Source organism: Erpetoichthys calabaricus, chromosome 1 (assembly GCF_900747795.2).
Source record: "Erpetoichthys calabaricus chromosome 1, fErpCal1.3, whole genome shotgun sequence".
In the NCBI taxonomy this organism is placed as follows: Eukaryota; Metazoa; Chordata; class Cladistia; order Polypteriformes; family Polypteridae; genus Erpetoichthys; species Erpetoichthys calabaricus.
The window spans coordinates 278689687-278715082 of record NC_041394.2 but is presented as its reverse complement, the minus strand read 5'-3'; the positions used below and the strand labels follow the sequence as shown (position 1 = coordinate 278715082).

General features: G+C 35.7%; 1 protein-coding gene across 4 annotated transcripts in view; it reads right to left on the bottom strand.

The window, feature by feature from the left end:
- itpr2 (inositol 1,4,5-trisphosphate receptor, type 2) overlaps positions 1–25396 on the bottom strand; it is a 1448083-nt gene that overhangs the window by 1119465 nt on the left and 303222 nt on the right. For all 4 annotated transcript variants that reach the window (XR_007935422.1, XM_051929951.1, XM_051929945.1 and 1 more), the window contains 6 exons: positions 19397–19486; positions 16623–16748; positions 15958–16080; positions 15404–15604; positions 14541–14792; positions 11270–11395 (listed from right to left, as the gene is read on the bottom strand). Coding sequence is in view for 3 of the 4 variants with exons in the window: in XM_051929951.1 (XP_051785911.1) it covers positions 11270–11395; positions 14541–14792; positions 15404–15604; positions 15958–16080; positions 16623–16748; positions 19397–19486 (918 nt within the window). In the remaining variant the exon portion in view is untranslated. The remainder of the gene's footprint in view (positions 1–11269; positions 11396–14540; positions 14793–15403; positions 15605–15957; positions 16081–16622; positions 16749–19396; positions 19487–25396) is intronic.

Below are 25396 nucleotides of genomic sequence, written 5' to 3'. Positions count from 1 at the left end.
ATACACATATATATATATATAATATATATATATACACACATATATATATATATAATATATATATACACACACATATATATATATATATATATATATATATATATACATATACACATATATATATATATTTGCAAACTGTTTCTTCTTCATTGAGGTTTTCTCTTGGAGAGCTTTTTTTCATTTCATTGAAAATTAAAGCAGCAGCTGCCAAATTATGTAGCTTTCTTATTAATTTTTCAACATTGTGTAAAATAACTTTATAAAGTAATATAAAAGGTTTAAATACTGGTTATCCTTTTACACTAAAATATTACTAAAGAGATACAAAAAAGTAAAATGCATATGTTCTTTTTCTTTAAGGAGATTAAATATTACTGAAGAAAGAAAAAAAAAAGTAAAACAGCCAAATGGGGCTATGCATACAAACTTAAAAGGTTTAAATAAAACAGAAATATACACTTTTATTTTTACTTGTTTAACTTGTGGAGGGTGTATCCTGTAGCAAAGCCCTAACTTTTTTCGTGAAAGCCCGTTTCAGTCAATAAGTCTTAAAAACAGGTGCAAAGATATTGACAATAAGCTACGCAAACCCACCAAGACATGGAATCGTTTAAATCAAGTATCATTACATCTTCCTTTCTTAAAGAGAAGTAAGGCAGTACTTATAAGCTTACATATATATATATATATATAATATATATATATATATATATATATATATATATATATATATATATATATATATATATATATAGACATACATACATATATATATATATCTATATATGTATATCTATATCTATATATCTATCTATATATATATATATATATCTATATCTCTCTCTATATATATATATCTAAATCTCCGCAAAGTACTGCTTTTAAATTTTTATGAAGAAGAAAAGCTTTTTAAATTGAGGGAAAATATCCCAATAGCAATTTGTTAAGGATCTGTTTTTTTGTGAAGCAGCCTTAACACAGCTTTTCCACTGTTTTATAAACGAACGCCATATAAGGTCTTCCTTTTTCCTTGCTTCGCCAAGGAAAGAGCCTTTTTATTAAATCCAAGGGTTCTTCGCTTTTTTTTTTGTTTGTTTATTACGATTGTTATAGTTCTGTTTGTATACGACGTTGTCAGTTCAGCACTCAGGTTGTAATATGACCAAGCCATGCAAGCTTACTGTTAAGAATGCAACGTATAGTTGTACATGAGAAAAGCAATCTTGCCTCAAATCAATGGCAACCTTTTGTAGGTCTATGAACTTAATTTAAAGTTTAGGTTTACAAGGTGCTTTCTTTCCAAAGTACCTGCACTCATGAATATGTCTGTATGCGTCAGTCGCTCAAATCCCCGCGCTTCGCACCGGCGAAGTACTGCTTTTAAATTTTTATTAAGAAGAAAAGAAAACCTTTTTAAATTAAGTCTTAAAAAGAGGTGTAAAGATATTGACAATAAGCTATGCAAACCCACCAAGACATGTAATCGTTTAAATCAAGGCGCAAGTCGAAAAACACCATCCCATAATATTAGTTAACGATTAACACATTTCTATATGTATTGTAAGCATACAATACAACTGATAATATGTTGCGCTTATTTATCTGGTGTACTGACATTTTTGCGCGTTTAACGGCTGAAATCTAACGTGGTTTGTGCCCTTCAGAATGAAAAGAGTTTGCATTTACCTTTTTAATAAAAGGCGAGCTTTTAAGCCTGAGAAATCACCCCGTAAATGCACACGTTTAATTGCATATGTGTTAATATGTATGCTTACACAGTATTAAAAGACACTCAACAAGTACACAGTATTAAAAGACAGTCAACAATTAACGTCATTTACCTTCGTTCCCGCCTCCTCCATTAGAGTATATGGACAAAAAACAGGTTCCAGTTATGACCATTACACGTAGAATTTCGAAATGAAACCTGCCTAACTTTTGTAAGTAAGCTGTAAGGAATGAGCCTGCCAAATTTCAGCCTTCTACCTACACGGGAAGTTGGAGAATTAGTGATGAGTGAGTCAGTCAAACAGGTTCCAGTTATGACCATTAAGCATAGAATTTCGAAATAAAACCTGCCTAACTTTTGTAAGTAAGCTGTAAGGAATGAGCCTGCCAAATTTCAGACTTCTACCTACACGGGAAGTTGGAGAATTAGTGATGAGTGAGTCAGTCAGTCAGTCAGTGAGGGCTTTGCCTTTTATTAGTATAGATTCTCCACTCAGCTAGCTCCACTCTTATTGGCAACATTTACAGAAGCTAAAGACCACCAAATACTACCTCAAACATTTCGACAAGCATTAATCACCGTCTTTCCTAAACAAAATAAGGACTTGTTACAATGTGCATCATATAGACCAATTTCACTCCTGAATAATGATGTTAAGATACTCTCAAAAATCCTAGCTAGAAGGATGGAGAAAGTGCTGCCCTCGGTAATATCACAAGATCAAACTGGATTTATTAAAGGCCGACATCTATCTTCAAATCTCCGACGCTTGTTTAATGTTATATATTCACCAGCAAAATCAAACACCCCAGAGATATTACTATCATTAGACGCAGAAAAGGCATTTGACATGATCGAATGGAATTACCTTTTCACTGCATTGGAGAAATTTGGGTTTGGCCCGAATATTTGTGCTTGGATCAAACTACTGTATACCAGTCCAGAAGCTTCAGTTTGTATTAATAACATTTGCTCAGACTACTTTAAACTAGAACGTGGTACCAGACAAGGATGTCCCTTGTCGCCACTGTTGTTTGCAATCGCTATTGAACCACTGGCGGTTCACTGCCGAAATTCTTATCAGATAAAGGGGATTGTCAGAGAAGGACTGGAACAGAAAATTTCTCTATATGCAGATGATATGGTCTTATATATATCGGACCCAGAAAACACTGTCCCTGTTGTTTTAACAGCACTAACAGAATTTCAAAAGATATCTGGTCTTAGAATTAATCTGTATAAAAGTATACTCTTTCCAGTGAATTCACAAGCATATAATATTAGACACCCTACCTTTTACCATAGCAGATCAGTTTAAATACCTAGGGGTAAATATCACAAGTAAACATAAAGCTCTTTATCAACAAAATTTTGGCGTCTGTATGGAAAAAATTAAGCAAGACTTGCATAGATGGTCAACTCTTCATCTCACTCTAGCCGGAAGAATTAACATTGTTAAGATGAATATCCTTCCTAAACTTCTCTTTTTATTTCAAAACATTTCAATATATATCAATAAATCGTTTTTTAAACAGTTAGATTCAATAATAACCTCATTCATTTGGAACTCAAAACACCCACGTATCCGAAGAGCGACCCTACGAAGACCTCAGGCAGAAGGTGGCATGGCTTTACCTAATTTTCAGTTTTATTACTGGGCAGCAAACATTCAAGCCATAAAAACCTGGACACAAATAAATGAACATAAACAGGCTTGGTCCGCAATAGAAGTAAAATCCTGTAGTACTTCTTTATATTCCCTGCTCTGCTCTCCAATAAATGAAAGTTATCGCAAATATACTAATAACCCAATTGTGCTTTACTCACTCAGAATATGGAACCAAATTAGGAAGCATTTTAAGATGGAAAATCTTTTATCAGTGGCACCTCTGCAAGAGAACCACCTCTTTCAACCTTTGCAAGTATATCCAGTTTTTAATACCTGGAAAAGTTTTGGGATTAAAATGCTCAGAGATCTTTATATAGACAACATATTTACATCTTTTGAACAATTACGTTCAAAATTTAACCTCCCAGCTACACATTTCTTTTACTATCTTCAAATTAGAAATTTTGTTAAACAGAAATTGCCCGATTTCCCCCACCTTGCACCCTCCACAATGCTGGAAAAAATACTGCTCAATTCCGAGGAAACAAACACTATTTCCGCAATATATAAAATCTTATTAGAGTCCCTACCTTTCAAAGATCCAAGAGGACATTGGGAAGAAGATCTCTTAATCAATATATCAGAAAAGGAGTGGAAGGTAGCAAAGCAGAGAATTCACTCGAGTTCTATATGCGCAAAGCATAGAATTATTCAACTAAAAATTATATATCGAGCTCATCTGTCTCGCTTAAAACTGTCCAAAATGTTTCCAGGCCAGGATCCAACCTGCGAGCGCTGCAACCAAGCTCCTGCCTCACTGGGTCACATGTTCTGGGCCTGCACCAAACTAACATCATTTTGGACAAAAATTTTTAAGTGCCTCTCAGACAGCCTTAGTTTCACAATCCCTCCTAACCCACTAACAGCTGTGTTTGGTGTCCTTCCAGATGGACTGGAATTGGAGAAGGACAAGCAAACGGTGATTGCATTCACTACACTTTTGGCACGCAGACTTATTTTGTTAAATTGGAAGAATCCTAATTCTCCTCTTATAAGTCAGTGGGAAACCAATGTTTTATATTATTTGAAATTGGAAAAAATCTAATTTTCAGTTAGAGGATCTGTACAAAATTTTTTCAAAACATGGCAGGATTTAATCAATATTATTTTAGAATAAGAGAATTAACTATTATTGCATTTAACTCCCTTCTCCACCTCTTATTTATATAGATATTTACTTCTCCCCTTCTTTTGTCTAATGTTGCCTTATTAAAAAGCTTAAAGCAATTTTCCTTTAGCTAAGCTCTCCTTCTCAGGGGTGGGGTTTGATTTGTTTTCAAATTTGTTGGGTTATAAATTGATCTGTTTGTATGGAATGATTACAATGAAAATTAATAAAATAAAAAAAAAATAAATAAAAAAAATCTCTTTTTTACTCAATTCCTTTTTTATCACGGCATCATGACCACTAACATTAGCTGAGGCTAAACAGGCCTGCAATTCTTTGGATGCTGTTCTGGGATCATTCTGTGATTTCATGAATGAAGTATCAATGGGTTAACACTAGAATCCCTGAAGCCTACGAAAAACTCGTAATCCCGGGCCACCTTAAATTCCTTCGCACCTCTCCATTAGCGTCTTTTATTTTGTAAATGTGTCGATCAGCACAAGCAAGCAAACAACCTGCTATCCCATCCCCCCACCAACGCAGCTCAACTTGGACAAAAAGTTCTCCCAGCTCAAGGTTCTTTATCTGCATGTGAGGTGTCTGGAATTGTATAGGGTAAATAATATATCGTTATTTGGAACACATGCATTTCATGTGTGTACCGTGTCTACAACGATCTATGTAAATGTAGGATGACAGGAAATGTGAGGCAAGAAATGTTGAACACATACCTAAAACAGAAACTTTTTTCATATTATAGTACTTATGACAAATGTTTAACATGAAGTGTATAATGTGTGAATACTGAAGTCCAAATATCAAATAAACATATCAAATAAACAACGCTTCAGGGATTCTAATGTTAATTTTGGTAGGATGGCTTTTCCGGGGAAGATTCAGTACTGTTACAACTGGTCTAAATTTAGAGAAAATGACTCTCATTGTGGTGTGGTGGAGTTCCAGAGCCTTAGAAATAACTTTTTAAACATTTCCTGATTAGATAGTCCCAGAACATATTCCCTCACCTCTTCTGAATTTTTCTTTGATCAAAGCAGACTGTTTTTCTTGAAACCTTGTGGTGACTATTCTCTCACTTATGCTATGCTGGTCAATATATAGTCAAGATTATATTCAACAGTATTAGCTGCAATCAGGTCTGACAGTGTTCAGTCTAACTATCAATGATGTTGGTCAGCTGTTTGAATGTGTAAGAGGGAAATTACATTTTCATAAAGTATACAGAGGTTAGGGCTGTCAGATTTGAACCTCGCTATTCAAATATAATTTGAATATATTTAAAAATGGTCTTTTTAGATGGCAAAAGTTGACATCCGATTGTAAAAGAACAGTTGTTTATTCTACCTACACTATTTTTTGCATGGAGTTACTCCAGATGCGCGACGCAAAGCTGAAGTATTTTACAGATGTTTTTGTACTTCATTTCCACAATCAGCCATTTTGTAGTTTGGAATGGTTAAGCTCATTATCTTCATTAGTAAAACTTGCAAGCTCTTCACAACATAGTTTTTTTTTTATCCCACTACTCTGCACTTCAATCTACAAATACAGTTTTAGCAGGAACTTTTCCAGTGCCCTACAAGTATTGTTTTGTATGTGATTTTATCCCACTCACTCTTAAACCTTAGATCCCTGACTGTTGTTTAATGTTAAGACCATTTCATTAAAGCAAATGGAAAATAATTATCACACTTCTGATTTTCCTTTTATTATAATACTTTAAAAACACCAACTTTAAAGAGCCAACATGCCATGTCCTACAATTAGTTTCCATCTTATAAGGATGCTGGTTTGACACATATTGCCTAAAAAAATGTGCTTTTAAAAATATTCAGACCACCTTTATTAAAATATTGCTGCATATGTAAGGGAGAAAAAAAAAGTAAGACAGATTATGCAGATCCTAACGTGATACTGTAATACTGCTTTTTCTGGGGAGTCCACAGATACAACATGCATTTTAATCTAAACTAATTATGCTATCAACCTGAGATGGGTTGAACTCTAAGTAATCAATGCTGACCTCAGTCTTAAAAGTTAGCAGTGCACCAGGAAAGTTTCTGTTATAAGTCACTTGGTATGGGATTTGTAAAATCAGTGTTAATGTTTGTGATAAGCCACCTATTGGAATGACAAAAACATGGAAACCAGACAGACACTGAGACACATATCCTTTTATTAAGGTACATGGCACAATACAGTGATCCCTCGCTATATCGCGCTTCGCCTTTCGCGGCTTCACTCCATCGCGGATTTTATATGTAAGCATATTTAAATATATATCGCAGATTTTTTGCTGCTTCGCGGATTTCTGCGGACAATGGGTCTTTTAATTAATTTCTGGTACATGCTTCGTCAGCTGGTTTGCCCAGTTGATTTCATACAAGGGACGCTATTGGCAGATGGCTGAGAAGCTACCCAGCTTACTTTTCTCTCTCTCTCTTGCGCTGACTTTTTCTGATCCTGACGTAGGGGGTGTGAGCAGGGGGGCTGTTCGCACACCTAGACGATACGGACGCTCGTCTAAAAATGCTGAAAGATTATCTTCACGTTGGCTACCTTCTGTGCAGCTGCTTCGTGAAGCGACATGCAGCACGGTGCTTCGCATACTTAAAAGCACGAAGGGCACGTATTGATTTTTTTATCTGTCTCTCTCTCTCTCTCTGCTCCTGACGGAGGGGGTGTGAGCTGCCGCCTTCAACAGCTTTGTGCCGCAGTGCTTCGCATACTTAAAAGGCAAACGGCCCTATTGATTTGTTTGCTCCTTTGAAGAGGAAGATATGTTTGCATTCTTTTAATTGTGAGACGGAACTGTCATCTCTGTCTTGTCATGGAGCACAGTTTAAACTTTTGAAAAAGAGACAAATGTTTGTTTGCAGTGTTTGAATAACGTTCCTGTCTCTCTACAACCACCTGTGTTTCTGCGCAAATCTGTGACCCAAGCATGACAATATAAAAATAACCATATAAACATATGGTTTCTACTTCGCGGATTTTCTTATTTCGCGGGTGGCTCTGGAACGCAACCCCCGCGATGGAGGAGGGATTACTGTATTTACAGGAATCTGCATCTGCCTGTTGAAAAATTCCAAAATGATAAAACATTTCATCACGAAGGGTTATCTACAGTAAAAATGAGCACACGGGCAATCCTAGCACGAGAAACACTGAAGTCAAATGAATCAACGCCAAAAATGTAGTTCAGTTACATGGCAAATTGGTTAAATGCGTATTAATAGACTATACTGAAACAGTTGGTGGTGATCGTGTGGAAGATGAAAACATCAACTTAAAATATCCCGAAGAATATCTACAACCATTAACACCGTCCGGTCATCCTCCGCACAAAATACTGTAGAAAGAAGGATGTATCCAAGAAAGGTAATGTAGTACATCTTCAGGAGATAACAGACATCAAAGGAGATCAATTTTTTTTTAAATTTTTATTGATTTTATTGAAATCACACAACATTCCATACAAATACATCAATTTTACAAGAATAGGATTGAAAACAAAGGATTGATAGGATTGACAACACAGGAGATCTTGATATGCCATTCATATTAAAACGTTAACGGTTTCCCGTTAGAATAGCTCCTGCAAAGACAATTTATAAATCTCAGAGCAAAAACATTTGAAAAAGTCATTTTATTTAATAGAGAGAAGGAAACGAAATTCAATCACGGGCAGTTATACGTTGCATTGTCACGATGAAAGTCCAAACACAGAATCAAGATTCAATGCGATATTGACAAAAATTTAATTAAAAAAATTGTTTTTACTGAAGTTTTACAGTAAAAGTGTAAGTTCAAAAAGTATTTGAGTGTTAATTTCCAAGCCAAACAGAACGAAATCATTTTACGCAACGAATGACTCTAACGCAACATTAAACATAATTTACTTTCAAATTATTACATTTTACTGTTTTTTAATATGGTTAATTACTCGCTGCAATGTAAAATAGTTAGTTCTATTATGCATATGTAACAATTCGCATGAAAATAATCTGTTTAAATTGTACATCCGCATCCCCATACGCAAGCGGCAGAACCGCAAAGAGGCTAACGCGTAGTGCAGGCCCGGAGGTTGGCGAGCGAAGCGAGCAGGTGGCAAAGCACCCTAGTATTTATTTATATTTTAATTTTGCTGTTGGTGTTGTTCTTGCCATAATAATAAAGTGTAAAAAAAAAAAAAAAAGTGCAAACAATAATATAATACCCAGAATTGTTAACCTAAGTTTAAATATATTCCGATATTTACTTATTTTTAATTGGGATATTCAAACCTTATTTTTTGTCTAATTTGACAACCCTAATATAGGAATTGTATCTTTATACAGGAATGTCCCCATTTCCACTATGCACGTGTTCTCCTTGAAACCCGTAACACGGCAAGCAAAATGTAAAACGCTTCATTGACTAGTACAAGCTACCATTTGAAAAGATCTGGTGGTATGTAATCAATGCCTGCAAAAGTAATGTTTCTTTATGAGGTTTTGGGCTTCTTCTTTTGTGCAGTCATGAGAACCTGCCTGCTTTTGATTTCTAAAGCACTGCAAAGGTCCTGACAGTAGAGGAATGTCTGTAGTTTAGTAAAATGCTTGCTTTACATTCATTGGCAGGACTATGACACAGGGTATTAAACAGTCCTAATCCAGAAAGCAGGGAAGCAGTGTAGCATCAGACTCACTATGTAACCCTTAGCATATCATTTTCCTCTCTTTGTTACAACTGTAAAACATTTATATAAGTTATACTATAGCTCTCTATTTCCCAGTAACCTAGGAAAATGATCAGTACAGAAATTTTTGGTACCCTTACAGCTCATTGAAAAAGTGCTGTATGCCTCCTGTAATACGATTAAATGAAAAACAATTGTCCCACGTATAATCTTTCATATGTCATTGAGTAAAGCAAATCTGAGTGTGAAAAGAGAACTTGTTGCTTATTCTAAAAAAGATATTGTAAAATGGCCTGAAAATATTTGTTGGTACCACTAAAAAAAGATCATATATTAATGGATTAGAGTGATTTTTTATAATGGCTTTTTTCTTTAATTAGTATTGCACATGACTCCAGTTAAGCATTAAGTTATTAAGCCTATTTAAATTGAGAAAAGTAGTTACTCTGCTGTTCGGTATCATCGTGCGTCCCACATTGAACATGGAACAGAGGAACAAAACAGAAAGTTGTCTAGAGAGATGAGAAAGTAAATTATAGACAAACATGTTAAAGGCAAATGCTATAAGACCATCTTCAAGCAGCTTGATGTTCTTGTGACAATAGTTGCAAATATTAAGAAGTTTAACTTCTATGGGACAGCAGACAACCTCCCTGATGTGTCCACAAGAGGAAAAGCGACTCCAGAATGGGCAAAAGGATAGTGAATATGAAAATTCCAAGAACAACTTCCAAACTGATACAAACTGAACTCCAAGGTCAAGGTCAATCAGTGTTGGACTCCACTGATTTAAAAAAAATAAATAAATAAAAAATAAAAATGCCATAACGGAATTTGCTAAAAAAAAAAAAAAAAGTATTGACAAGCCATAATGCTTCTGGGAGAATGTCTTTGGACAGATGAGACAAAAATGGAGCGTTTGGCAAGTCGCGTCAGCTTTTTGTCCACAGAAGTAAAAAAATTAAGCTTTCAAAGAAAAGAACACCATACCTACTGTGAAACATGGAGAAGGCTTGGTTATGTTTTGTGTTTTTTTTTGCTGTGTCTGGCAAGGGGTGCCTGGAGACTGTGCTCAGAACAATGAAATCTCAAGACTATCAAAAGACATTCTGGTGCAAAATGTACTGCCCAGTGTCATAAAGTTCTGTCTTAGACACAGGTCATGAATCCTTGAACAGGAAAATCACTCAAAGCATGCTACTGAAAGCCCCCAAGAATGACTAACAACAAAACATCAGACTATTCTGAAGTAGCCTTCTATTCCAATGGAACATCTATGGAAAGAACTGAACCATGCAGTCTGGAGAAGGTCCTCTTCAGACCTGACACAGCTGGAGCAGTTTGCTCAAAAAGAGAGGGTCAAACTACCTGTTGACAAGTGCAGACGTCTCAATGATAGCTACATTCTGTCTGCTGAATTGATTATTTGCAGTAATTGCCCCTAAATGTTGTGCAACAAATATTAGGTTAAGAGTTCCATCATTTTTGTCCATGCTTTTTTCATTTGTGGTGTTATTTGAAATAAAGAGTTGAATCAAATCTCTAAAGCAGTGTCTGATTTTTGTTGAATAAGGAATAAACTATGATGAGTGCCAATTATTTTTGTCAGTTTCAAGTTATTTCAGAGACAACTGTGGTGGAGTACAAACAAATTAGTCCATGTCTGTAAAATAATGCTTGTTAATGTTGTGAAAACAGAGAGATCTTGTATTTTTTCACAGGCACTTCAAGTCCATTAGGTGGTGCTCACTACCTATGTATAATGTAATTGATTCTTCCTCTGTGTTAAGAAGTTGGAGTTATTATTAAAATAAATCTGTTTTTTCATTTCTTTAAAAATACATAGTGACATATACAAATATGCTCAATTTCTTGTTAAGTATAAAAAAAATCTTATGAAATCACCAAAATATCACTTTCTTGATAACCAAAAACAAGATGTCAAATATGCTAAATTTGAGCTACAAAGTACAACTTTCTTGTGTTTTGAAATTCTAATTCCATATTGCATAATTCTGACAAAAGATGAAAAATTCCACTTCAGTATCCAAAATTAATACTTACTGTTGCCATATCAACCAGGAAGTTCTCAAACAGGTTCCATATATGATTACTGGTATAGATCTCCTTCATCTCTACTTCTGTATCCACATAGCAATGGTTCACAAAATTGACATATGCAGTTTTAACCTGAAGACGTTCAAAATACATTGCGACTGTCAACGAAGAAATACTTACTTACACTACAGCTTATAAAACAATTCAAATTTAATTTTAAAACATGAATTTTACACTTTTTACCAAAGTAATTACAGGCAAAACCATCCATTTAATAAGTAGAAAAACTCAAGGCCTGTTTGCTATTATGTCTGTGTATTAAGTTGCAACTGCGTCAGTGTCAGACCTACTAATGTTTTTATTAGAAAATTATGGATTAAATAATCAGAACATTTGGAAATGTTAATGATGAAAAAAATCTTAAAAACTAAGTCAAGACTCACTAAAATATTGTAATGTAACATGGATAAATGCTTAGTGCACTCTAATATAAGTTGACCAAACTTAGTTTTGTAATTTCTATGTACAATGGAACCTCGGGTCACGACCGTAATTCGTTCCAAAACTCTGGTCGCAACCCGATTTGGTCGTGACCTGAAGTAATTTCCCCCATAGGATTGTATGTAAATACAATTAATCCATTCTGGATCTTACAAGCTGTATGTAAATATATATATATTTTTAAAGATTTTTAAGCACAAAAACAGTTAATTATACCATAAAATGTGCAGTGTAATAGTAAACTAAATATTTACTTCTTCTGCTTGGGCTCTCTCGCGCTCTCTGTACAGGGAATGCACAGGGAGAGACTGAACATGCGTGGAAATCATCGGCGTGTACGAACTGGAAGGGAAACTGGCTTGTTCGTCACCCGAGTGTGTGGTCATGAACAGATGCAAAAGTTTAGCAAACTTTTTGGTCGTAACCCGATTTATATGTGGTCCGAGGGGTTCGTGACCCAAGGTTCCACTGTATAGTCATATGAAAAAGTTTGGGAACCCCCCTCTCAGCCTGCATAATAATTTACTTTCAACAAAAAAGATAACAGTGGTATGTCTTTCATTTCCTAGGAACATCTCGGTACTGGGGTGTTTTCCGAAGAAAGATTTTTAGTGAAGCAGTATTTAGTTGTATGAAATTAAATCAAATATGAAAAACTGGCTGTGCAAAAATTTGGGTACCCTTGTAATTTTGCTGATTTGAATGCATGGAACTGCTCGATATTGATTACTTGCAACACCAAATTGATTGGATTAGCTCATTAAGCCTTGAACTTCATAAAAAGGTGTGTCCAATCATGAGAAAAGGTATTTAAGGTGGTCAATTGCAAGTTGTGCTTCTCTTTGACTCTCCTCTGAAGAGCGACAACATGGGATCCTCAAAGCAACTGTCAAAAGATCTGAAAACAAAGATTGTTCAGTATTATGGTTTAGGGAAAGGCTACAAAAAGCTATCTCAGAGGTTTAAACTGTCAGTTTCAATTGTAAGGAATGTAATCAGGAAATGGACGGCCACAGGCACAGTTGCTGTTAAACCCAGGTCTGGCAGACCAAGAAAAATACAGGAGCGGCATATGCACAGGATTGTGAGAATGGTTACAGACCACCCACACATCACCTCCAAAGACCTGCAAGAACATCTTGCTGCAGATGGTGTATCTGTACATCGTTCTACAATTCAGCGCAATTTGCACAAAGAGCGTCTGTACGGCAGGGTGATGAGAAAGAAGCCCTTTCTGTACTCACGCCACAAACAGAGTCGCTTGTTGTATGCAAATGCTCATTTAGACAAGCCAGATTCATTTTGGAACAAGGTGCTTTGGACTGATGAGACAAAAATTGAGTTATTTGGTCATAACAAAAAGCACTTTGCAAGGCGAAAGAACATCGCATTCCAAGAAAAACACCTGCTACCTACTGTCAAATTTGGTGGAGTTTCCACATGCTGTGGGGCTGTGTGGCTAGTTCAGGGACTGGGGCCCTTGTTAAAGTCAAGGGTCAGATGAATTCAACCCATTATCAACAAATTCTTCAGGATAATGTTCAAGCATCAGTCACAAAGTTGAAGTTACGCAGGGGTTGGATATTCCAACAAGACAATGACCCAAAACACAGTTCGAAATCTACAAAGGCATTCATGCAGAGGGAGAAGTACAATGTTCTGGAATGGCTGTCACAGTCCCCTGACTTGAATATCATCGAAAATCTATGGGATGATTTGAAGCAGGCTGTCCATGCTCGGCAGCCATCAAATTGAACTTAACTGGAGAGATCTTGTATGGACAAATGATCAAAAATACTTCCATCCAGAATCCAGACACTCATCAAAGGCTATAGGAGGCTGTTATATTTGCAAAAGGAGATTCAACTAAGTATTGATGTAATATCTCTGTTGGGGTGCCCAAATTTATGCACCTGTCTAATTTTGTTATGATGCATATTTTCTGTTAATCCAATAAACTTAATGTCACTTCTGAAATACTACTGTTTCCATAAGGCATGTCATATATTAAAAGGAAGTTGCTACTTTGAAAGCTCAGCCAATGATAAACAAAAATCCAAAGAATTAAGATGGGTTCCCAAACTTTTTCATATGACTGTACATCACAAAACACAAAAGCTGGGGAATAACAGTTTGCTTAACTTGACTAGGAGTTTAATCATAAATAGAAGTTGGTTAGAACAAAAAACCCACAGTCACATGGTGTCCCAAGGACTGAATTTGAGAACCACTGACTTGTGTGAAAGTAGCACTTCAAGCTAGCCAATCTCATCATTACTACATAGTGACACACATTAAAATAGTGAAAAAGAAGGATAGAACGTGGATTGTAAAAAATCATAATGTATCACATAGAACAACTTCATTGCACAAATTTATCTTACAAGTGCAATCATCTTATTTTCTTTGAAATAATTTTAATTATACCGCTATTTGCTGTCTTGTGATGAATGCTTGTCAAAATATTGGTGCATTAAAATATTTACATATTTGGCTGGTGCCTTTATCCAAGGTGAAATACAAGATTTATGATATGATTAGTTACATTTCATTTTTTTGGTTTTCCATTTGGAGCACAAGCAAGCGTCTTGCTCATGGTCACAGTGTGTCAATAGCAGGATTCAAACCCACAACTAGGGTTTGAAGTCCAAAGCCTTAACCACTACACCACACTGCCTACTATGAAACATAAAGTAAATATTGGTTTGTCATTATTTTCCATTGATATTATGTAGCTATAGCTTATTTTTGTTGAGATTCAAGTAAAACAGGTTACCTCATGTATGCAGTCGACATGAGTGACCACTTTGACAATATCATCAAGGGGAAGAAGGGAGTTGCACTTGATTTCTGTGTAAACGTTTTTCCCTTCAGTACAAGCTGCAAGAAGTTCAACCAAAGCAATATGATAGGCTAAGGGCCCATTTTCATCACTGCGATCACGTTCATTGGTCATCATTTGGAGAAGAGTAGGGAATGATGTTCGATCATTATAAAATACTAGCACTTCTTCCCCTGCATTGACAAGCTGCAATTAAAAAAAAGTAGAAGCATGCCTATTTGTAACCTGAAAAGCCATAGCAGTCAAATGCAGAAAGAAACAAACATCACATATCATGGTTGATCTGCCTTGATTTTCATTTTCACATTTTGATGATGTGTATATTAATTTAATCAAAATTTAAGTGTGCATATTCTCTGTTGCAGTGTACAGCAAAAACTAAATAAGACCAAGAGAACTAATTTATCAAAATACTTTTTTAAGCAAGGAAAGATCCCACAAAATAATATTAGCTTGATAAAAATGAGCAAACTTGGGTTTGTTAATTTTGAATCTTTCAGGGGGTTAAGAAATTACAATTAACCACCAAAGAAGAGAAAAAAATAATTTCATTACAACTGACAATTCTGTTGGCAAGGCAAGCATATTGTTTAGTATGTTAGATATGGAGAAAAGCAACTGCACATGAGGTCACGTAGATTTGTAAGGATAATATTAAAAAAAACAAACATTAAATGCAATAACTAGTATACACACCTATCAAGACCTAAAACAATTTAAAGATGGCGAGAAACTGTTTTCTGAATAGTAAAGCCAATTCTCATGAACGAGTGAGCTAAGACACATAGCTTACCTACCTCAGTCATTACCCTGTCTTGACATTTTTTAACATACTTTCCATCAGCTTTAACAATGGTCTGTAGAAACTGAAGATACTGTACATGTCGTCCATGAGTTTCAATACAGTGCACATAGTGGTGAATAACTCTATCGCTGATCTCATTACAAAGATAATAATTATCCATGAAAACATATCTCATTGTTTTAGCCTCCATTAGCTGCAAGAAAGTAATCATAACCATTACAAATTAGATCTTTTAACATACAAACCTACAAAAAGTATAAACAAGTTTGTTTTATAAAATTAACACAGACACACATTAATAAAATGGAAATTTTGATTTAAGCCCACTAGTGTATCATTTCTTTAAAACTGCATACATGTTATAATCTGTTACACCACAGTATTCATTAAGACATGAAATAGCTGAATAAGTCGAACATTACAAAACTGATTTAAACTCAAAATTATTAGTCTATACACAAATGAAGCCATTCACTCTGGGCACAGAAATGCACTGTAGGACAACACATATTCAAAGAAAATGAAAGTGAAAAATAAAACACAAACCCCTGGAGTAAGGAACTGGTTTAAATTTTTATAAAGCAAGGCTTGGTTTTGTGGATTTCCAAAGCAGAAGTTCTGTAGGAATCCATGTGCCAATTCCATGATTTCATTCATCTTTTCATCTGACTAGATTCAGAAAAAAGTAAAAAGCAGATAATAAATGACACAACACAAATGTATTGCACAGCTTCACATAACTCTGACCTATTGGATGTAGCTCTCATCCACATAATTTAAACTAAGCTAGTGCTATTATTGTTTTGCAAAATGGTAGCTATGATAAAAGCAAGGCATTGCTTACATTTTTGGACAGCAATTATTAATTATTTAGATTTATGCCTATTTTTTACTATAAAAACAAAAAACAGTTCTGGAAGAACAAAGACAAAAACGTGTATTATGTTAGTAAACATTTTCAAACAATTGAAAAAATAAACAAGGTTCTGGTTAAATAGCTAGAATTAATTTGATAAACAATATATTGTAACAATATAATCATAAACAAAATTTTGTGAAAAAGGAAGAAAACTAACAGAACTCAGAAACTTCTTTTGTTTGGCCAATAGCTAATATGCTTAATCACCAAGAGTGTGCAAATAAAATTTATTTTCTAAAATAGGTGTAGCTTTCATTCTTGTAACACACTACATCTGTATGCATATAAATACCTTTTCATAGGCAATGTTAAACAGATCTTGCACTACAACATGAGCTCCCATGTTCTTCAGTAGTCTCTGTAGCTGGCTGCGACTTTTTTTCCCTTGCTGGCAAAGTTTTCTTAATCTTATTAAAATCTATAAATAATACAAAGAGAATATTTCATAATGTTTACTTTCACAAGTAAATGCCCAATTCCATTTTAACACTTTAACTTAAAGGGTAATACTCATGTTTTTCTTTTAATAGGAAAAAGGAGTGAAATGAGGAGTGAAATGATCCTGCCATTTTTCTATAAATAGCCAGACAAGAGCAAACCAATGGCATCACTAGTGTATTATTGACCTGGAAAAACCAAAACTCCCAAGAATTAACACAGCAGCATGAACTATGCCACTGGTTCCCAAACTCGGTCTTGGGGACCCTCCTGTGGCTGCAGATTTTTGTTCCAACCAGATTCACAATCGGTGATAATAATCAACAACAACTGATTTCATTAGCAGGTTTTCTTTTTTTTTTACTCTTCTCTTATTCTGCCTTCAGCAAAACACAACAGTATGGTTTTTACATTTATAAGACATTTAGAAATATTGCTATTTTTTTGTAAAGCTATAAATGCTTAACTCTCTTTTGTTGTTTTCTGATTATTTGCCCCTTTCCCTGTGTAGTTTCCTCCCTTCATTTAACCTTAATAGTGACAATTAACAACCAGCACAGCAGACACCCAGGATGATGAAAGCTGCAATGACTTCGGTGTCAGACCTCATAATTAGTAAGTAATCAATTAAATAATCAGAACACCTGGAAAAGCAGAATTAAAATCAGGCTGAAAATACTGTTAATGACTTAAAAAAATACCTACTCCCCATATAACTGCTAATTACATTTTAATAAAAACCTACCAAACTTAGTTTGTAATTTCTACACTGATTCCAAAACACAGAAACTGGGAAATGACGACTCACTTAATTAGGCTAAGAGTCCAATAAAAAAGAGAAGTTGGTTGGAACAAAAACCTGCAGCCACAGTGGGTCCCCAGGACCGATTTTGGGAACCACTGATTATGCCATACATGGCCAGACCATCCCCTCACCACTATGAATATTCTTGCACTTTTTCCACTAGCTCTATAACAGACCAGCAATGTGAACTGTCTGATCCTCTCTGGCGATTCATATGAAAACAGGTGTATCATTTTAAACTATGATTTTTTTTACCCCCAAAGTTCCTACATGAAAGAATACTTTTCACTATTTAAAGAAAGAAACATGTGACTGTTCCACTTTAAAGATACTTAACTTGAATAGGTACAATATAGCAGAAACATAATCCTATTGAAAATACCTTAACAGCCCCCTTAAAGTAATACCTGTTAAAGCTCTAGACATAAATATCTAGTATTTCAAATGGTATATTACACAAGGTGAACCCAGGACGAGTCACTGTCTGTGTGAAGTTTGGGTACTTTCATTTTGTGTACACAGGTTTTATGTGGGTAGTCAAGTATATTAGGCCAACTTGTGACTTGATATTGGTTCATTATTAGTAAGTGTAGTGTGATGGACTGGCACCCTGTGAAAACTGCCAAGACAGCTTCATTGCACAATTGCACAAAGAATAAACAAATAATGGATGAATGTATAATTTCATGCAATTTCGAATATTTGTTTTCATCTTTAACTGCTGTTATTTAAGTCAATAAAGTTTGAGCATTGCATAAAATACAAGGCAGGAAAATATTGCTGGGATCCTGACAGAAAACCTGCGTTTATGTACAAATATAAAATTAAATGAGAGTGCTAACTGGTGAATAGACTCTTTAAGTACTACAAAATGACTGTTTATTACTGATTGCATAGAAGGCAAGACACAAGGTTATACATTAGTCCAGAGTTGTGAATGAGTAAAATGCCTTGAAAAATATATGGAGTTTGCACATTTCTCTAATTTCTTTCTGTGATTAAATGTCATCTTCAGGTAGGTTTATTCTGGGGCTTCACTAGGACTTTTACATGCACATTTTGACTTTGGAATATTCTTCAGTGTTTGTGCAGTTTGAATATTCAAAATTAAATTAAAACTCAGACTCCTGTTACTCTAGGCATCACTATATGACTTGGGTTGGAGGAAAGGTTTAGGCAGCAAACATATAATCACATTTGTTCATCAGACAAAGAGAACTATGACTGCAGAGACAACACAAGATGCATTCATGGTTCATGTGTTCTCAGCTGTTATAATCCTGACAAAGCATCACATGCAGTGGTGGCCATGTAGGACCACCGTTGATCATAATATGCAATCATTAAGTGCATGCTGGTGTTCCATTTGTGACATGTGTAAAGACAAACAGTGGCCAATTTACATAAAAGAGTTTGGCATGATGTTTAGCAAGTACAGATGGAAATTACAAAAAGGGAGAAAAATGCTGTATGTAGTTTTACCCACTAATTACAAATAGAGGCTTTGGGATTTATTCTCCCACTAATTTTTTGACAAACAATACATGATTTCACAGAAGAATAAAAAAGAAAAAGCTCCCTAAATTCCAAGTACACAATTTTTTTTTTCTTTCGGGAATGAAAAATTCTTGCAGGTAGAGAGGGCAGTTAGTTTCTGCATGACAGTAAAGCTCTATGGCTTCAAAACTATAAAGATCCTTGCAGACATCAAGAAATCATGTAAAGTTCAAAATACTCAGAATGAGGACTCAGCTGTACGGCAACAACCCTAACCACCCACCATAATGCTGCACAAAGAACTTAGATCATAATAAATTACTAACCTCTTTAATAATACAATAATTATTTCCTTTATTCATATGAATGTGTGGTTTTTTGTTTGTATCTTGAATAGACGATAGGATGCTTCCAATCTGTTTTCAAACAAAGGAAAAAACAAAATTGCTATATAATTCAAACAAACCAGATTTTTATATATACAGTGGAACCTCTAGATACGAGTTTAATTCGTTCCAGCACTGAGCTTGTATAGCGAATTTCTCGTATCTAGAACAAACTTCCCCATTGAAAATAATGGAAATCCAGTTAATCCGTTCCGCACCCCAAATATATTAACATAAAAATCAATTTTCCTAACAAATAACACTGATAAATTATATATACTGTAGTCTACCTTTAATAAATAACACTGGTAAATAATATAACTGATTATTAAAAGAATCAAAACAGGTGTCCAAAGTGCAGTAGAGCATTCAATAAATGTTTAAATAAATAATCCTTAAAACAGTTGTGAAGTGGAGGTTTAAAATACACAAGAATAACAATCCTTTAACACGAGGTTAAAACGTCAAAAGGATGCAGTCTTTAAAAAACAGATGACAATCCCCGGTGCTTCTTCTCTGTTAGCGTCTCACCTGCGGGCTCTGCAACAGGCGAGACACTCTTAATGCAGCTGACCTTCTCTACACCGTCCTGCTTCAGCTGTTTGGCTCGCCTGTTCAGCTCACTGTTCAGCTACACGCGAGCCTGCTCTTCTGCCCGCCCTCCTGCATGCCTTCTCTCTCTCTCTCTCTCTCTCTCTCTCTCTTCCTCTCCTCTCCTCTCACTTCTTCTCCCCCTTAACCGGCTCGCGCTTCTCTATATATGCGGGGAGGACATGGCAGCTGCAGCCCATCAGCCACAGGAACAATCATGGATGTGGGCAGTTTCCCACCTGTGCACTTAAGTGAGAAACGCAGACACCGCAGATCGCGGCTCGCAACTGCTACCACGCCCCCTCGCTAAGCCGCGAGCTATACCCACAGCCTGGCTTGTGGCTCGTTACGCGAGCCAATGCTCGCATTTAGATCAGAAATTTTCGCTCATACTTTCCTCGTATTTTGAATTTCTCGTATACAGAGGTGATCGTATCTCGAGGTTCCACTGTATATATATATATATATATATATAAGCAGTTACAATAAACAATGTCTGAAAGGCTGTTTTAATATAAGTTAATAAGCATTTTTTGGTAAATGAATAAAACAAAATAAGAAATATATGTAAATACATGTTTATATCCATCAGATGCGATTTATAAAAAAGACAGATTAAAGTAAATCAAGACAGTAAGAAAAAATAGCAAAATATGCATAAAAATATGATAATATGCAAAAAAAAAAACTTTTTACTTTAGTTTTCAAAGCTTAATTGGAGTCACAATAAAAGGCAAATAATATTATGAAAATTTTAGGCAATGACAATGCCTTGTTAATGCTAGTTTTATGCTAAATTTTGCAAAGATATCCACATGCAACACAATGACATCTATGAGTACTGGGAAATGGATAACAAATTTAAGAATTTTTGACAAATAAGATCTGAAATAAAAAATGAAAGCAAAAGATACAGAATGCTGTTCTTTGTGCGAGACCCTATGAGTTTGTTTCACTGTGAGTTCAGCAAAATCATGGAAACGGTCGGGAACTTTGCTAAACTCCACGAAATGAAGTCAATAGGGAAGAAGGAACAGAATTAGTTCTGAGTGGCTTATAATGGTGCAATGGAGGGTTAGGGATGCATTTTAACACTAGAACCCTTGAAGCCTACGAAAAAAGTCATAATGCTGTGCCACCTTAAATTCCTTCACACCTCTTTGTCAGCGTTTTTGTTTTGCAAATGTGTCAATCAGCACAAACAGCCTGCTATCCCATCCCCCACCAACGCAGCAAAAGTGAGATACAAACTTCTCAGAGTTCAAGTCTGTTTCTCTGGGTGTGAAGTGCCTGGAATTGTATAGGGTAAATAATATATTGTTATTTGGAACACATGCATTTCATGTGTGTTCTATGACTGCAACGATCTGGGTAAATGAAAGATGACAGGAAATGCAAAGCAAGAAATGTTAACATAGCTAAAACAGAAACTTTTTTCATGTTATAGTACTAATGAAAAAAAATTTGACATGAAGTGTACAATGTGTAAAGTTTGAAGTCCAAATATCAAATAAATACTTATAAAAGGTACATGTATAACAAAACAAGTGCACTTTTATTAAAGATTTTCACTGAAGAAAAAGAAATTGGGACAGGGTACGATGCTGGCACGAGGGCTTAGCTTGTACATAGGTAAGAACTGTTGCCTCATAACCAAGAGGTTGTGGGTTTGATTCCGGCTTCTTCCGAGATTTACTGTTTTGAGTAGTGAGCTGCTCTAGTTGTTACTATTATACAATAAAAACATACATTTGATTTGAGTCTGCAACAGCCCATGAAAATTTATGCTACTTGTAAAGGTTAGCGTTTTTTTTTTTGTTTTTTTTTATTATTCAGTTTTGTTCTCTCAGTCACGTTCATGCTCCCCCGATCTGACACGGTTAGTTTTAAAATAAGGATGGGCTATAGCAGAGGTGAACTCAGATGAGAATGAGGGGTCTGCATCGGAGAAAGACAACAGAAGCTCTCCCTGCGAGAAACGTCCAGTCACACATAAGAATAACACAGCTGCACCAGGCGTAAAGGTGAAAGATGGCACTGTTTGGATGCAGCAACAGGTTGGGCATCATCCTGCCAGTGAATCTGCCATACACGTTTTTCAACGAAACAGCAGGGCCTACAGAGCTCACCAAGGTATAGCACAAAGTTCTGTTTGTGATTATGTTTTCTGATGGTCTTAACATGAAAAACATTTATGTTACTTATATAAAAGCCACATCGAATGTTGTTTACCTATGTTTATTTACTTATCTTCCTACAGCATAAAGCAGTGGTCCTGGAGGGCTGCAGTGGCTGCAGGTTTTCATTCTAACCCTTTTTTTAATTAGTGACCTGTTTTTGCTGCTAATTAACTTCTTTTGAATTTATTTTAACTGACTTATTCTTGAAGACTCAGATCCAACAATTGTTTCTTTTTCCTTAATTAACTGCCAAACAATAATGAGATACAAAATGAGCTAAAACATGACCAGCAAAGAGTGTCTATTATACAATATCTGAAAATAAAGAAAGATAAAGGTGTCAGAAAAACTGATCTGCTCAGGTCCACAAAGCATTTTAATAGTGCTCTTAGAAAAGAGCAAATCAATAATTTAGGAAATGTATGCCATTGCACAATTTAGAGCAGCAACAAGCCATGGAATTAAAGAATGGGTGTAATAAAATGGGTTTAATTAACAACAAGAATTGGAACCTAATTAAGCAACTGGATGGAGTGAAATTGGTTGGAGTTTGAGACCCTGACTTAGTTGGTCTTCTGTTGGCCCACTCACTTCACAATTTATTTCTGTTTGGGTGCCATTTAAGGAAAGAAATGAAGCAATTGAGAGAAATGATGAAGAAATTCAGGGGAACAAATCTTGAAAAGCCAGGAAAAGGAATTAGCAGCAAAACTGGTCACCAATTAAGAAAAGGGTTAGAATGAAAACCTGCAGCCACTCCGGCCCTTTGAGACCAATGGCAGAAAGTCACAAGTAGATTGCAGAGCTTCCTGTGTTTGATCGACATAGACATGCTGACAAAGTATATGTGCAGTGCCACTCCTTAGTTAGGAAAAGATCAGCTATGTAAAGTGCAACGGCAGTTTCCACCTGCAGCTAAAGTCATTTCAGTACGCGAGCAATTCTCCACGCTAGTGTTTAGATCTGACAGTGTCATACTGACGGTGCATGTGCCCAAAAAGAAGTCTGACTGCATTCATGCCATTGCTCACATACTGAAGTGTCTATAGCTGCAGGTGGAAGCTACTGTGGCACTTTATTTATGGTGCCAAGAACAGTTGCGTTGCAGTGCAGCAGTCTATTAGCCATTGAAAGTAACATGAAGAAGTGATCTGTTGTTATAGTTCTGCCTGTTCTGTCCAGAAACAGCTTTATAACCACAGTCCCAGAAAGCCTTTCTCCCGTGGGACAACTGGGATCTTTTGATCTGATTAGTGATAGGAAAATCGACTTTATTAAATTAAGTGAAATGTGGCATAGCTCGGATGGTGCAGCTGTTTTAATCGAATATGCACCTCCGAATTACTGCTTTACTCATGTGGTTCGCCAAGGTAAAAAAGGTGGTGGTTTAGCAAATATTTATTTGAATCGGCTACAGTGTAAAGATGTGAGCTGTGGTATGTTTGCATCTTTTGAGTATCTTGCCATGGTTATTCAAGGAGTTTCTCAGTCTCTAGTATTGTCCGTGTACAGACCTCCTAAATATAATGCGTCTTTCTTTGAGGAATTCTCAGACTTAGTGTCAATTATAATAACTATGAAAGGTTCCTAACTGTTGCCGACTTTAATTTTCACATCGATAATCAGTGCGACCCGAAAGCAAAAGAATTCATGAACCTCCTGCACTCTCTTGATCTGAGCCAGCACATTAGTCTGCTAACACACAAAGGGGGCAAATGTTGAATTTAGCGATTACTAAAGGATTAAATATGAATGTGAGGCATATTGTAGATATCACTTTATCTGACAATTTTCTTATTATTTAATATAGAAATATTGATAAAAACATTAATGAGAAGCATATTGTTAAAAAACGCTTCTTTGATTCATCTGCAGTTTCAAAGTTTACAAACATTTTAAGCAACCAGTCCGTTTGTAGTGCTTACTACAATTGTGATAATAATGTAAATAATAAGGTGAAAATTTTTAATGTTACAATGAGAGCTGCAGCTGACATAGTTGCTCCTGAAAAGACAGTTAAAAAATCCTGCAGCACTGTTACACCATGGAAGACCCAAAAAGCATCTGATTTAAAGAAAACATGCCGGACAGGTGAGCGTAAATTGAGAAAAACTAAATTGATTGATCCCTATGAAATATTGAAGGCTAAAATAAAAGCAGTGAGAAGTAGTGTTACTTCAAGTGCTGGGCAGTATACCGGTTCATACCAAAAAACGTTTTTTATTTTTGTTATGATATGGATTTTTCTTATACCGCAACACCGGTTTAAATAGCCTAAATAACGTAATGGAACGTGCCATAGTGGGAAACCGTTTAAGGGGGGGACCCTTTTCACTGCTGAACCGCTAAACATGCATGCAACGGAGTGGAGGTATTGAATGGTGAAAATGGACAGAGAACATTCTGAAACTGTAGTAGACGATAAAGTTGAACATGATGACACAGAAGAACTTTTGCAGAAAAAAGGAGCCGTGTCTGTTGTCTGGAGATACTTTGGTTTTAAAAGGTCAGATGTGGACTATTATTTTCAAATGTGTGAATTCTCTTTCTATACTACTGGATCATACTGCAAGCCAACTTTTATTTTTTTTGTGTAATGTACCTGGGTACTGTGTAATAATGTGACGACAAGATGAATTTATTCTCGACATTTCTATTTTATTCTCGCCGTTTATGTCGAGATTGAGGTCGACATGTTGACTTTATTCTCGTAATTTGTCATTAAAGTAGAACATCGTAAACTAAACTTCATCTTAAAATGAATATTTAATTTACTAGATTTTCGCAAACCCCGTCATAAGTTATGTAGCACATTAAATGCTTTGTGTTAAGTGTTCCCCAAGCCATGTTAATCGCTACGTGCTTCTTAAACTGACTTCCTCTTGCACTAAGAGGAGGCGCAGGCAGCAATCACCACACAGAATACATTAATTTCATGATATTCCTGCTCCCTGAACATTTAGAATGCTAAGATAAATACTTGATATCATTTTCATGATGAAATGCATTAAAGCATGTATTAATCATGTGGGGGGACGTTGGCGTGGAGGGTGCACTGCTGCATCGCAGCAAGGGGGTCCCGGGTGTTCCCTGACTTGAATTTGCATGTTTTTCTGGTGGGTTAACTCAGCGTGCTTCAGTTTTTTTCAAAGTCATGTAGGATGTGGGG